General features: G+C 43.9%; 1 protein-coding gene across 4 annotated transcripts in view; it reads right to left on the bottom strand.

The window, feature by feature from the left end:
- The window catches only part of LSAMP (limbic system associated membrane protein), a 980,463-nt gene that overhangs the window by 20,659 nt on the left and 947,465 nt on the right, over positions 1–12,339 (bottom strand). For all 4 annotated transcript variants that reach the window (XM_005523908.3, XM_088068810.1, XM_088068823.1 and 1 more), the window contains 3 exons: positions 8,240–8,374; positions 4,367–4,487; positions 3,300–3,448 (listed from right to left, as the gene is read on the bottom strand). In XM_005523908.3, the coding sequence (XP_005523965.1) occupies positions 3,300–3,448; positions 4,367–4,487; positions 8,240–8,374 (405 nt within the window). The remainder of the gene's footprint in view (positions 1–3,299; positions 3,449–4,366; positions 4,488–8,239; positions 8,375–12,339) is intronic.

Raw genomic sequence — 12,339 nt, 5'->3', positions numbered from 1 at the left:
GCCTCCCAACTCCTCATACCCACAGATGTGTGAGAGAGCTGCTTCTTCTGCATGGGCTTTGGTGCCTGTTGAGCCCAGCCATGAACTAGTTCAGCTCAGTATGACTAAAGAAAACATTTGGGGCATTTTAGAGAGATGAGCAGTAAAGATCATTTACCTTACTCACTGGTTTAGCAGATTGGACAGGCTCAGTGGGATGTCCACTGAGTGGCAGAATAAGAGAAACAACAAAACCACGTGCAGAGAGCCAGATGAGCAAAAGGGCTGGGGAGCAAGGAAGGTCAGCAAGCTATTAGATCAGTTGCATCATCAAACTGTACCTGAGTACCCTCTCTAAAAAGATACTCCATATTTGCTGTTGGAGACAGTTTTGTGAGTAAGTTAAACCTTTGGTAGGGCCATATTTATGTTGTTGTAAACTCAGTCTCTCAGACTCTCAGAGTCAGGGGTATAAATCCCTCCACCTACAGCAGGCAATCTTGCTGCTACATCCTTTAAGAAAAATCACTAGCTATCTATTCATACAGCTCAAGGAAGCTGCTTTTGTATTTTAATGCATCTTCTATCCATGACATTGACATCTAAGGCACTCAGTCTCTCAGAGTTTTTCAGTGCTGACTGAGATTTCATGAAATGGTAGCCACCAATTCTTCTCTATTGCTAAACTGTTCTTTCACATCATTTCGCTTACTCCCTGTCTGCCCTCTACCTCAGGCAAAGCTGCCAGTACCTCATTATTAACTCTCTGGTTGTTTCTTCACTCCTTGCTGCCATTCTTTCTTGTGCTGCAGTGGGACACTGAGGAACCCTCGCTGTACTTACCTCCCCAGTGGGATGTTGCTCTACAGTAAGCTTGTTCTCTGTTTAAAAAGGAAATAAGATCTCTGATTCCAGGGATGAAAAACACTCCCAAGTATTTGAGTGTCTGCTGTACCTTGCAAGAACTTGGCACTGTTTTATTTTTCTGTCTGGGTGTGTGGCTGGGAATATGTATTACCTGTTATTTCAGCTACTGTGTGATTATTACAGCATTACTACTACAGCATTTCTTTCATCTGGGCTTGTAGGGTTTTTTCAGCTGCTTTCTTTATCTTTATGAAGCTGGATTCCCTTCACTCATTTCCCTCCTGATTTCTTAACCTTCAAAATACCAACTATAGTCTCCCTGAACTTATTTTTTTCTCTCTCTTTCTTTCTTCCACACTAACTAGAAGAACAGAGATTTCCTGAAACAATATGAAGCAATTGCACAGTGAAAAAGCAGGGATTAACCAAGCAACAAAAACAAGTTAGAAAGACTTCACTGAAAATCATCAAATCTCTCTCAGCTCCTGCACCTCCATTCTCCTGGCTCTTGTGAGGTTCTCGAGTGTCCTCCAGTATAAACAGGCCTTGAATTTCTAAAAAATTATAAACAAAATCCAACAATTTGAAGGAAATAAAGTATTTTTCATCCACGTCAAAAGGGGCCTAAAATAGGATCCTCACTGTTGCAAATCATCTTTAAGAGCTGCCACATTTCCTCCTGGAACAGTTAACAGCAACTTTGCAAGGTTTTCCTGGGTCTTTCACAGGTTCTGCCACTCATTTTATGACCATGGGTAAACCACTTCTTCGCTCTGTACCTTAACTTCCTCCTGCAAAATGGTGCTAACAACACTCACCCATTTCTAAATGACTTGCGATATTAAAATATTCATTGCTAGCAAACCCTTTGAGATCCTTTGAGGTGAAGTTCTGAACTCATGCAAAATGCTTCTCTAGCAAAACTTAACTCCCCCCCCAGCTAAAATCATATGTGCATATATACATTTGATTGAATTTCATCTTATATTTTGTTTCAGTGATGCATTTCAGTTCATCTGTGTAACAGGAACCAACAGAGAGGGCCAAATTTAGAATTCAGTCACAAATAATGGATTCTAAACTTAGAATTATATTAATATCAGCAAGAACAAATCTGGAGTATTTGAAAATTGTGTTCCAGATTGCTGCCTGAGGATTTTTTTTTTAATCTCATGACAGTCACAAGACCAGGGTGAAAAGACTTTCAAAGTAGAAATTTGCTTTGTGTGCTGCAATGCTACAGAAAATCAATTGTATGTACTTTTATGATAATATCTCTTCTTTAGAAAATAACTGCCACAAAATGCACCCAAATTTGCAAAAATTCAAACTGCCATGAAATAAATCCAAAGGTGGTAAACAAAGAATGCCCATGGATTAATCCTTTTGCACTTCACCTGTTAAAAATAACCAAACCATAACTGTTTTTTTTTGGTGTGAGCAGAAACTAGACTAAACTGCATCCCATACTGTCTGCTTTACACAGGTTGGTTTTTTTTTTTCTGTTTAAAAGGACATGTAGGTCATGACATAAGAGTTTTAATTCAATTTGGGACCATCACAGGAACACTGCCATCAGTCACTTTTGTGCCTACGTGTTCATTTGTGTGAGTGGGTCATTTTGCTGCAGTGTATCTCTGATGCCAATAACATGTGGGCCCAGTTTTAGACCTGGAATTGGGAACTGCATTTTAAATACACCACAATTTGTATGTGCATGTGGATTGTAGGTGCAGGGAAGGGGCTCTGTTTAGGGTCAGGTTTGAATCAGCTGCAAAATTCAGAACCAGCAGGTAACTCTGCTCTAGAGCTTGGTCTATTTCCAGCTTCTGTCTGTTTATACTTACTAAGACAAACTCAGTAATTGAAAGGTAGCAGAATGAGATCCAAGGATCCTTATTCCATATTTCATCTGTTGATTACCTTTTCCCCTATGGTACCTATGCTATATCCCTTTAAAATCATTCTGTCTTTTCCCATTTCTGTCCTTTCCAGTTTCAAACCAATTTCTCTTTTCCTTGACTCTGTCTTGTTCTCCTCAGGCTCGGTGGCTAGTTCTCTCCATCTCTCTGAATTACTTGTCATTTCTCAGCTGTCATGGATCCTCCGAGCCCTGGCCTTCTGTCTACTTATTAAAGGGGCTGTCATTCTAAAGGGTTTTTTGTTTCCAGCTTTAAAACAAACACATTTTTATTATTTTAACAAAATCTGTCTTCAGCAAAGCCAGTCAATCAAAGGGCTTGACTGTAAACCTTTCGATTTGGCTGTGTTTGTGTTTTGAGGCAAATATGAACACGTAGGTATTTGAAGCAGAGTGCTGAAAGCCAGGTCATGGCTGGAGGTCTGATGGGTCTGGGTTGTCAAGCAGATGCCTTCCTGAGTTTTGGCCACCATGTGCTTCCTTCACAGCCATGTGCTTGTGAGAGCCTCCCTTCACCCTCTCCCGTACTTACTGTAAAGGTATAGGCTGGCATTTGTGACCCCCAGCTTGTTGGCAGCCACACAGGTGTAGTTCCCGTAGTGTTCCTCAGTGACATTGGCCACCATCAGCAGAGACTGACTCCCCGTGCTCTTTATCTCCAGACCATTGGCGCTGTTTATCCTGGGAAGACAGGAGGAGAGGTGTACAGTGCAATGGCAGCTGCGTACTGGGAAGGAAATCCCAGCAGGCAGGAAACCAAAATCATTCAGCTCAGCTGGCAGGTGAGGATAGAGGGAAGCAGGGAGCGGATGTGAGAGAAAAAAGACCAAAGAAAGCATGGATAGAAAATAGGAGGAGGTAATGAAAGGAAGGTGGTAGTTCAATGGGATTAAATGCCACTGGTAAAGCAGTGGAGAACCAACGAAAGACCAGGGAAAGGAAGGAAGCCTTAACCTAGCACCAAGTCACTCTTGGACACGCCATGGCCAACTGAAGGCTAATCTGCACTTGAACAAAATGTTCCAAGTGAAACACACTGATTTGCAGTATGTGCATTTGCTGAGTCACCCCTGAACCTGGGCACCCTGGTCAGCTCTGGCTACCCTAAAATGTAGGGTAATAACCTTCTTAATGCCAGGTAAATGCTCAGGTAGAAAAGACAGATCCTTTTTCTCTTCTCATTTATTCTCATATATAAGACTGAGAGGCTCAGGTTGCACAGGTTGGGGAATCTCGTACGGCAGCAGCTCCTTCCTCTACAAGAAAGCACCTGGAGAAGCATTACCTAATTGAAAAGTTATACTACCTACTTTTTGGTCTGTGTCATGGGCTACTTAACACATGAACATTGCATTGATTAGGTATTGGCCCATAGCTGACTTCAAGGCAAGAGCTCCATCCTCTGTGCTTCTTTCAGCATCTCCGGTGCAGAGAGGAATTGCCTCCTCCAGCCATGACCATGCTGGCTCTGCTGAGTCTGACTGGACTCAAACGGATTGTAAGGAGCAATTTGCTTGAGAGGAGCTGGGGAAGATGACAGGAACTTCTATTCAATGGGCTGCAAAAGAGAGGAGGGAAGAGGAGAGCTAAGGGCCTTACCTGGTATCATCTCTGTACCACTCAAAATCAGGCGTGGGCACTGCCGATGCCTCACAGCGCAGTAAGGCTTGTCGTCCCGTGGCCGCTTCGTTGCTCTTGGACTCTGTGATGGTGGGAGGGTCTGCAGGAAGGAAACACATGGTCAGTCCATGCACTTCCAGGTGGAACAAAACAGTGAAACTATGTCAGGGCTGCCTGCCTCAAGCAAACTGCTCGGGCTACTGGAGGCCCACGGCAGCTGTTTGCTGTGGCCCTTGTTCCTCCCTGCTCCTCTGCAGAATACTGCACTTTGAACTCTCTCTGATATACAACATTAGCAGCACTGCTTACACGTGCTTCTCTTCAGCACTGCTGAATAAAGTTCTGTCATAAATGCATAGGCCTACACATACAAAGTTAAGGTTAATGATGGACTTCTGCAATTTGTGAATATTTACTTATGGATCTGTAGTTCACATGGGCTATCAGAGAGAAGAAGATGAGAGAAAGACTTCATCAACGGTAAAGGAAGACAGTAAAAGTAAAGGAATAAAGAAGGAATTTAATGGTAGCATGAAAATTATGTTCCATACAAACTCTTTGCCTAACTCCAAAACTATAATAAGAAAGGACTGAGGCAACATGTATGAAACAGAAATACATTAATGGCTTAAAAGAGAAGAAATTTAGCAGAAGCTATGGGTGCAATTCTGAGAGCCAGTGTTGAGACACTTCCCTTAGGTGTCCCAGGTTACAAATCCTGATCAAACCTTCCTGGACATTGTGCTTTGTGACAAGCTCCAGAAGGGCTTGTGTGTGACTGCTCTGCCTGAAGTTTGCCCTCAGCCCAGCACAGTGTTCCCACCTCTGCTTACTTTGAAGTCTGAGTGTTGTGCCATGGGCAAACCAAACGTGGAAAACATATTGGTGTGCTCTGCTGAAGCTTGGTCTCAGTATTGGCTGGATACCAGGTAGGGCAGGCACCGGCATCTTCAATCCCAGCCCCATGTTCAAAATATTAAGCGATAAGCTTTACATGTTAAAAGGCAGAATTATTTCCACCTGGCTGCTGAGAGGGATCAAGGAATAAGTGCCTTGTCTCTCATCACTAATACTTGCATACCCTGAGATTACAGGGCTGCGACTCAGACAGATACTTTGCTGAGATTCAAGTTACCATGAAACACTCTCTGCCATCTGTATCTGTCTCAGAACTGAAAGGCCAAAAAAAAAAAAAAAAAGCAAAACGGATTGTGTCAGTCAAAGAAAAAAAATAATTCTGTCTGGAGAATGTAGGGAAGGAAATTTGTTTGTGAACACATTAGCCATCTCAATATGATCCCTTCCCTGACCTTAATCGGGATTTTATGCAGGGCTTTAGGGATACTGCAGTGCACCCTCTAACATCATAAATATTAATAAGTTTACATAAATAGGATCCTACATTCAAAGGCTGTGGGTCTGTGTAAATATTTTAATTTGAAGAGGAGGAGGCATAATAAAAGGATAGCTAAGGTGATTTTTGAGCCATTCTTTGATTTTTTTGGTTTGAGCAGTATATCTTCTTGCTGTCTACAGCAAGACAAACCTTTCCATTTCATGAATCTGGTACAAGAGGTGAGTGACAGAATGAATAGGCACCTTTCCATAGGTGCCTAGAAAATGATTCCAGCAAGTGTCTGCTCCCCAGCCTGCTGCCAGGGAGCCCAGCCCTTTGCTCTTGAGCAGCCCCCATATTCACCACTTTAAGAAGGTGGTGCAGTGCTCTCCTGGGAGAAGGGGCAGGTGGCAGTCCCAGACAAACCAGCCTAGTGCACCCAGAAAGCAGCTGCTCTGTGTGTAGCCATTTGCTGCCTGGGAAGCCAGGAGTGGGTTCCCTTTAGCTGTTCCACTCTCACTCTCTCCAGGCCTCAGTTTCCCTGTCTGTGATGTGCAAGGGCAATTACTTGGGAAGCCTGAAGGTGGTAGTGTGAGACCAAAGCAAAGAGAGATGCTTTCTCCTGCAGTCGGAGCTGACAGTGCTCCATAGCAGATGATAAGAGATGACCAGGAAGCTCCTGAGGTTGGACAGGCCCCATTTTTCAAACTTACTGTGGTTTTCCCACTTTCTGCTGCTTGTGGTGTTGTTCAACAAAGCAGGATAAGTAAAGATGTATGCAAATATCTACTTTTCATTCCCCTAATAGGACTGATTTCTTTTCCTGTATGGTCCTCATAGTCTCTTAGATTTATTTCCCTTTCTTTCAAAAGAAAAAAGCTATTCTTAAGGATTTTTAAGTTGCTTACATTATAAATTACATCACATATTAACATCACTTTTTCATATTTTCCCACAGTTAAAATGTTTAAGATCTTACCGTGGCATAGTTATTATGTGTTGAAACTAAATCAAAATCAAACATTCTGACTTTATACAAACAATCTGTTTCAAACACATTAAAGCACCATTGAAATTATGTTTCACAGAAATGTCTGAAAGTATTAATTGGTTCTCATGGAAAGTTTCCAGTTTATAAACTCAGCTGTTTTTGACACTTCTATACTTTCAGTGCAGAAAATCTGCTACTACAGTTCATATTAATGCCAAATTTGGCCCATGAGGCAGCTGATATTAAACCACTACCATCCAGTTTCTAAGGGAATTATAAAAAGTTCCCAGGAGAAGATGCTGCAGCCTGTAACCTCAACTTTTAAGCTGGACAGAAAAGTTGATCTGATGTGATGGCCAGCACGGGACCAAGGGAAAGAAATGAAGAGCAAGAATGGTATTAAAAGGTGCTGTAATCACCTACAGTCAAATTAAGACTGGTATTGCCTGAAACACTTGATGCCATCAGCTCTCTGCCCTAACCCATTCCCTAACAGTTCCACCTGTGAATCAAGACATGAATATGCACCCAGAAATATATCTGTAGCCATCTCCAATTCCAGTTTAAGTCAGTATTCTGGTTTAAGTCTCAATTTAAACTGAAGAAGGTCAGGAGAGGATTTGCCTCCCATTCATCCGTCCTTGCTGCAAAGTTATTAGCCTTCAAGCAAGGAAACGAAGCATGGGGATAGCTCACTTTACATCACTCAAGTGCCAAATTCAAGCCACACAAGTTTGGAGGATGGACATACACATGTGTACGATAGAGTAACATCAGTTTGACATATCTTGTGTTACTGTGAGAAGAGCATGCCAGAGTGAAGTGGGCATCTGTCTAAGGACATATGGGGTGGGATCCATGCCCCAAGCCATAGGTATGGAAGTAAGCCACAGCTTACTGTGCCTCTCGGTGCTTTTAGGGGATTGTTGTATCCTTTGGCCAAAACCCCTTTCTGTATAGCACTGGTGCACGAAGGGTCTTTAGATAGAGCTTTAAACTAATGACCTGAAAACAGCATAGAAGTTAAGTTTTTGCACCCTGTCATTAACACGTGCCTCTGCCCCGTGTCCCCTGGCTGTGACAGCGGTGTAGGCACTGCTGAGATGGCTGGGTGCAGGCAGGCATGTGTTTGCTCTGAGCCAGCTGAGCCCTCCCTTATCTCTCCTTGCTGCCTTGGTGAAGCTTCTCTTCACGCTACTGTTCACCCGAATATCAATGAGTGAAAACAAGGCATTGCCAGCCTTTTGGAGGGGAGAGACGGGGACAACTCACAGCTCTTCTTTCTCTCTCTCCCTCTCTGTCTGTCTCTCTGCACCACACCTCCCCCAGCCTTTTCTTATATATTACCAGGTTTAAAGCACAAACTGTACCCTGTGGCAAGTGTCTGATTGCAGATAGTTTTCTCAGTGCCCTCCCTTTCAGATTGTATAATCCAAACCCAGAAAGGCTTCTCTGTTTATCCTGAAGTAACCCTTGCCTGTGGGCAAAGCTCTCCCCATTGCCCTGCCCCAGCTGATATACTCACAGTTCACAGTGACCCGGACTTGCTTGACGTCTGCTGAGGCAACTTCGTTGGCAGCTTTGCACTCATACTTGCCCGACTGCTCTCGTGTGATCCCCAGGATCTCCAGGTATTCCTCCTCACCTTCAAACTCTCTGCCTGGTAGGGCAGAAAAATACAAACGGTGGTTCTTGTTAGGCTTCCCGACTGAGGAAATTGCTATGGAGGAACAGTGACAACATGGAGTCTGCAAACAAGCAACAGTCATGAGCCCTTTAAAAGTTTTATCAGAAGCTGCATCAGCAAGATACCAGTATTTCATTTAATTATGGAAAACTGAAAATCTGGAAGGTGGCATTCAGGTGGAATGATACAGAGGCTGGCCAGTTTGAGAAGCAAATTCTACACCACACAAGATCAGACTAAGTTCACCAGTGTGATGGCTGAGTACCACCAGAGGATAGTTGTGCTGTGGGTGATGTGCTGGCTCAGGGCTAGCTGGGTCCTCAGATGTGTTGTCAGCACCCTTTTGTCCACTGCAAAACTGTGAAAAATGTCTTTCTGTTTCTCAGAGTAACCACCACCCTGAAGTGCCATCGATCAGATCAAGCTGCCGTTAAACACAGCAAAACTGAGAGAAACAAACTGTAATTTGATCTGCAGAGACCAATAATCATCACGCATCCCTGAGCTACTGTATATATGAAATGACACATTTAAACCGTGCTGCCTCACTTACTCACTTTGGAAAACAGTGACTTGGGTGTCAGTCGGGGTTATGGATGAGGGCAGGAATTGGGGGAGGTCTTTAGCCTTGCTTTTAACTCACTGTATGACCTTGAGTGAGTCACTCCTTTGCTCTCCCTCTGTAAACTGCAGCAAATAGCTCCCCCTCTCCCATCACCTCATGCTGAGAGCAGGGCAGTGAGGTTAACCCATGTAAAACACATTAAATTCATTGCATGGAAGTTGCCAGGGAAGCATGAAATATTAGCATTGGTATATCTACCCTATTCCTTCAGAAAGCAAGGTAAGGCATCTCCTGTAAGAAATCTGAGCCACATTTCCTCTTCTCAGAGGGCTGTAAGCACTGCTCTGCAGCACTGGAAACTGCAAGCCCCAATTGTGTGCCTGGGTCTGTTTAGAGAAATCAGCTCCCAACCCTAAAAGGGTAAAAGACAGATTTGGAAAAAAAAAAAAAAGGTCATATCATGAGAGTTCCCATTCAGGTTCCTCAGAGAGTGGTGAGATTTTCCAAAAAACTCTGCCCAGAAGGTATTTTCTGCTCTACAGGTGCCGAGCACTTCTGAAACCCTGCCCGCTTCACAAAAGTGCTTACAATTTTTGAGGGAGTTCAAATAGTGCCTATTGCTCCCCTTGGTTTATGGCACAGCATGAAAGCAGTGGGTAAGTCTGGTCTCTGGAGCTGAACTTCTCCTGGAGCCACCTGCAACAGATCCCACCCCAGAGGCACAGACCTGCTGCAGTGTCTTGGCCAGGTCAGCCTGGCCACACACACTGGTGATACCAGCTGTGTGCAATTCCCCTCAGCATCGAAGAGCGACTTCAGAAACCTCAAAATCTGCTCAGAACTCTGTCCCTTACATAATTATTTTTGCTTTTTTTTTCTTTTTCACAGGCAATTTTCAGAATCATTCTAGAGGAAAACCACCCCTCGTCAGAGAGACTCGGCATGAAAACAGCAGAGTACCTATTAAACTCATGTAAAGACAAGGACTCCCCCTCTCTTTCAGCAGGGCTAATCAGCAGTCCCTTTTTCCAGCTCCTACCAGATGTTCAGGTAGTGGAAATCTCATTGCTGTGTCTAAAATTCACAGCTTCTTTGGTTTTTGCATCCCCTAACAGTCTGCTGCAGGATCTTCCTGCATGGCAGGAGTGTTTTGCACAAGGGAAGGAGGCAAAGTTGGCTCCTGCTGCCAAGACATGGCTCTCAGTCCTCTGCTCTGCACTGGGGCTGATGCTGTGGAGAGCCAGTGGAGAAGAAAGCAGCATAAATGTGAGATTTTCACAGGTGTTTTTTATTGCTGGAACTCATGAATATGTTAGGGAATCTTAGCCCCTGTAGGACCAGAGTTAGGTGAGTCACAGCACTGTGGGAAGGGGCTTCAGGCACCATCTAAGCCATTCCCCAGTCTCAAGGCAGGACACGAGTGATGTCAGGGACACAGCCATCCTCTGCCCTCCAGCGGCAGAGATTCTCCAGCCACTCCTGACAATCTGTTCCTGTGCTTTGCTGTCCTTATCACTTGAGCAGTTTCCTCAAGTTTGACCTGAGTCTCCCTTGCTGCAATTTAAAGCTATTACTTTCGTCTTAGCCACTACAGACAAAAAGAACAAATCATTCCCTCCTTCCCTGCAATAGCCTTTTATCAACTTTTAAATCACTTATGTTCCTCCCTCAGTTGTCATCTTTTTTTTTTCTTTTCTTTTGGCTGAACATTGCCAGGGTCTTTCAACCTTCCTCTGTAGGTGAGGCTTTTCAAGGCTCTTGATCATTCTTGTTCTTTGCTTTTAGACCTCTCTGACAAGTTCACATTTTTCTGCATGTGTGATACCCCAAACTGAACACAGCATTTCAGATGAGGTGTTACCATGGCTGAACACAGATGAAGGATTGCACTGCAACTACTGCACCGTGCTGCTGTCTGTAGACACAGCACATTGCTTCTGGTTTTGCTACAGCAGGGATCATTTCTGTTTGGGAACTCTCTTAATTTCTAGATTTTCTTATGGCATATTGCTCATATTGCTACCTGCTAATAAACTGCTTTAAAAATCCCACCCCCAAGCTGAGCTGACAAGCAACACTCCCCTCCTTTCACAGCAGCACTCCCAGTTGGTAGGTCAGTCAGTTGACTGGAAAGTTAATCAGACATCAGGGAAAGACTCACAAAGAAAAGGTTAAAACATAATTTGCCTCTGTTTTGCAACTCATTTGCTCTGCAATTCTGGCTTGTTTATACACAGGGTTCATTCCAAGTGGGACTTGCTTCTCCTGCAATTTGCCCTTGTCACAAGACTGTCACTGTAATGAAAACAGGGTTGAGGGTGACTTAACCAGCTCTAATGGAGTGGCACCCTCATTACGGGTGCTGTTAAGTCTGTCTGTTAGAGAACCACATCAGTGGAGCTCCAAAGTAACCTACAAGGGTAGATACTCTCCCAAGGGAAGATGTTTTTGAGCTTCTCCCCTGCATACATACATGCACTTGAAGTGTACTGTGTACCATGTCCAGCAGGAGAGCTTTCACAGCTACGCAGAACCCCTCCCAAGACATGATGAGCTGCTGGCTTGCCCAGTGGAGTGCCCTGGAAGTTAAGTGAAAGGCAGGACTTCTGCTCTAAAGAGCATGTCAAAGACATCAATAATCCTATTCAACTCCTCATTCCCCTGCTCTAGGACGCTCATATAAGCGTAACACTTCAGGGAAAGTTTCTGTGACAGTCTCTTGCTGAATAAGTGGCAGCACTGTTCTTGTCTCTGCACTGGTGACCCTGGAGCATCAACATTTTGCTACAAGAACCGAGCTGCTCTCACTTTCAAGACAAACCCTTTTGCATGCTTCCTTGTCCCCTCTAAGAGCACATTAACCATTTCTAACAAAAAGCATTTATATAAAATTGAGGTGTTGCACTACAGATCAGGGAGAGGAAAGATGTATCACAGTGTGTTAGAGAAATGTCAGGTTGTGATATCTTGCAGAGAGCTGTAGAGATGTTTTCACTAATTCACTTTGGCAGCCAGATTAGGTGAGTCATATTAACTCTAACCTCTAAGGCAAACAGGGGGTGTGGGGAGCAGGAACAGAGCTTTATACATTGAGTGAATTTACAAATGTTTCCTCACAGGAGCCAGCTTTGGTAGAGAACTGATGGTTGTCGCTATGCAGTTTATCAAAGCAGGGAGGGAGAAGGCTTGGACAATGCTCTTTGGTACCAATAACAATGAACATATTCTATTAGGTGAAAGAGGGACTGCCAGCTCCTGGCAAGTGAGCCACTCCATTCCCATTAAGACATTTGCCTTGAGCAGATTATCAAGGTATGAAATTCTGACCGTACTGCCAAAGCTTCCTTGCTGACAAGGGTCGTCTCCTGGCTGT

The sequence above is a fragment of the Pseudopodoces humilis genome, chromosome 2 (assembly GCF_049639895.1).
Source record: "Pseudopodoces humilis isolate 2021_Gansu_Grassland_sample_001 chromosome 2, ASM4963989v1, whole genome shotgun sequence".
NCBI classification, from domain to species: Eukaryota; Metazoa; Chordata; class Aves; order Passeriformes; family Paridae; genus Pseudopodoces; species Pseudopodoces humilis.
Note: the sequence above shows the minus strand (reverse complement) of the source record. Positions and strands in the feature narration are given on the sequence as shown.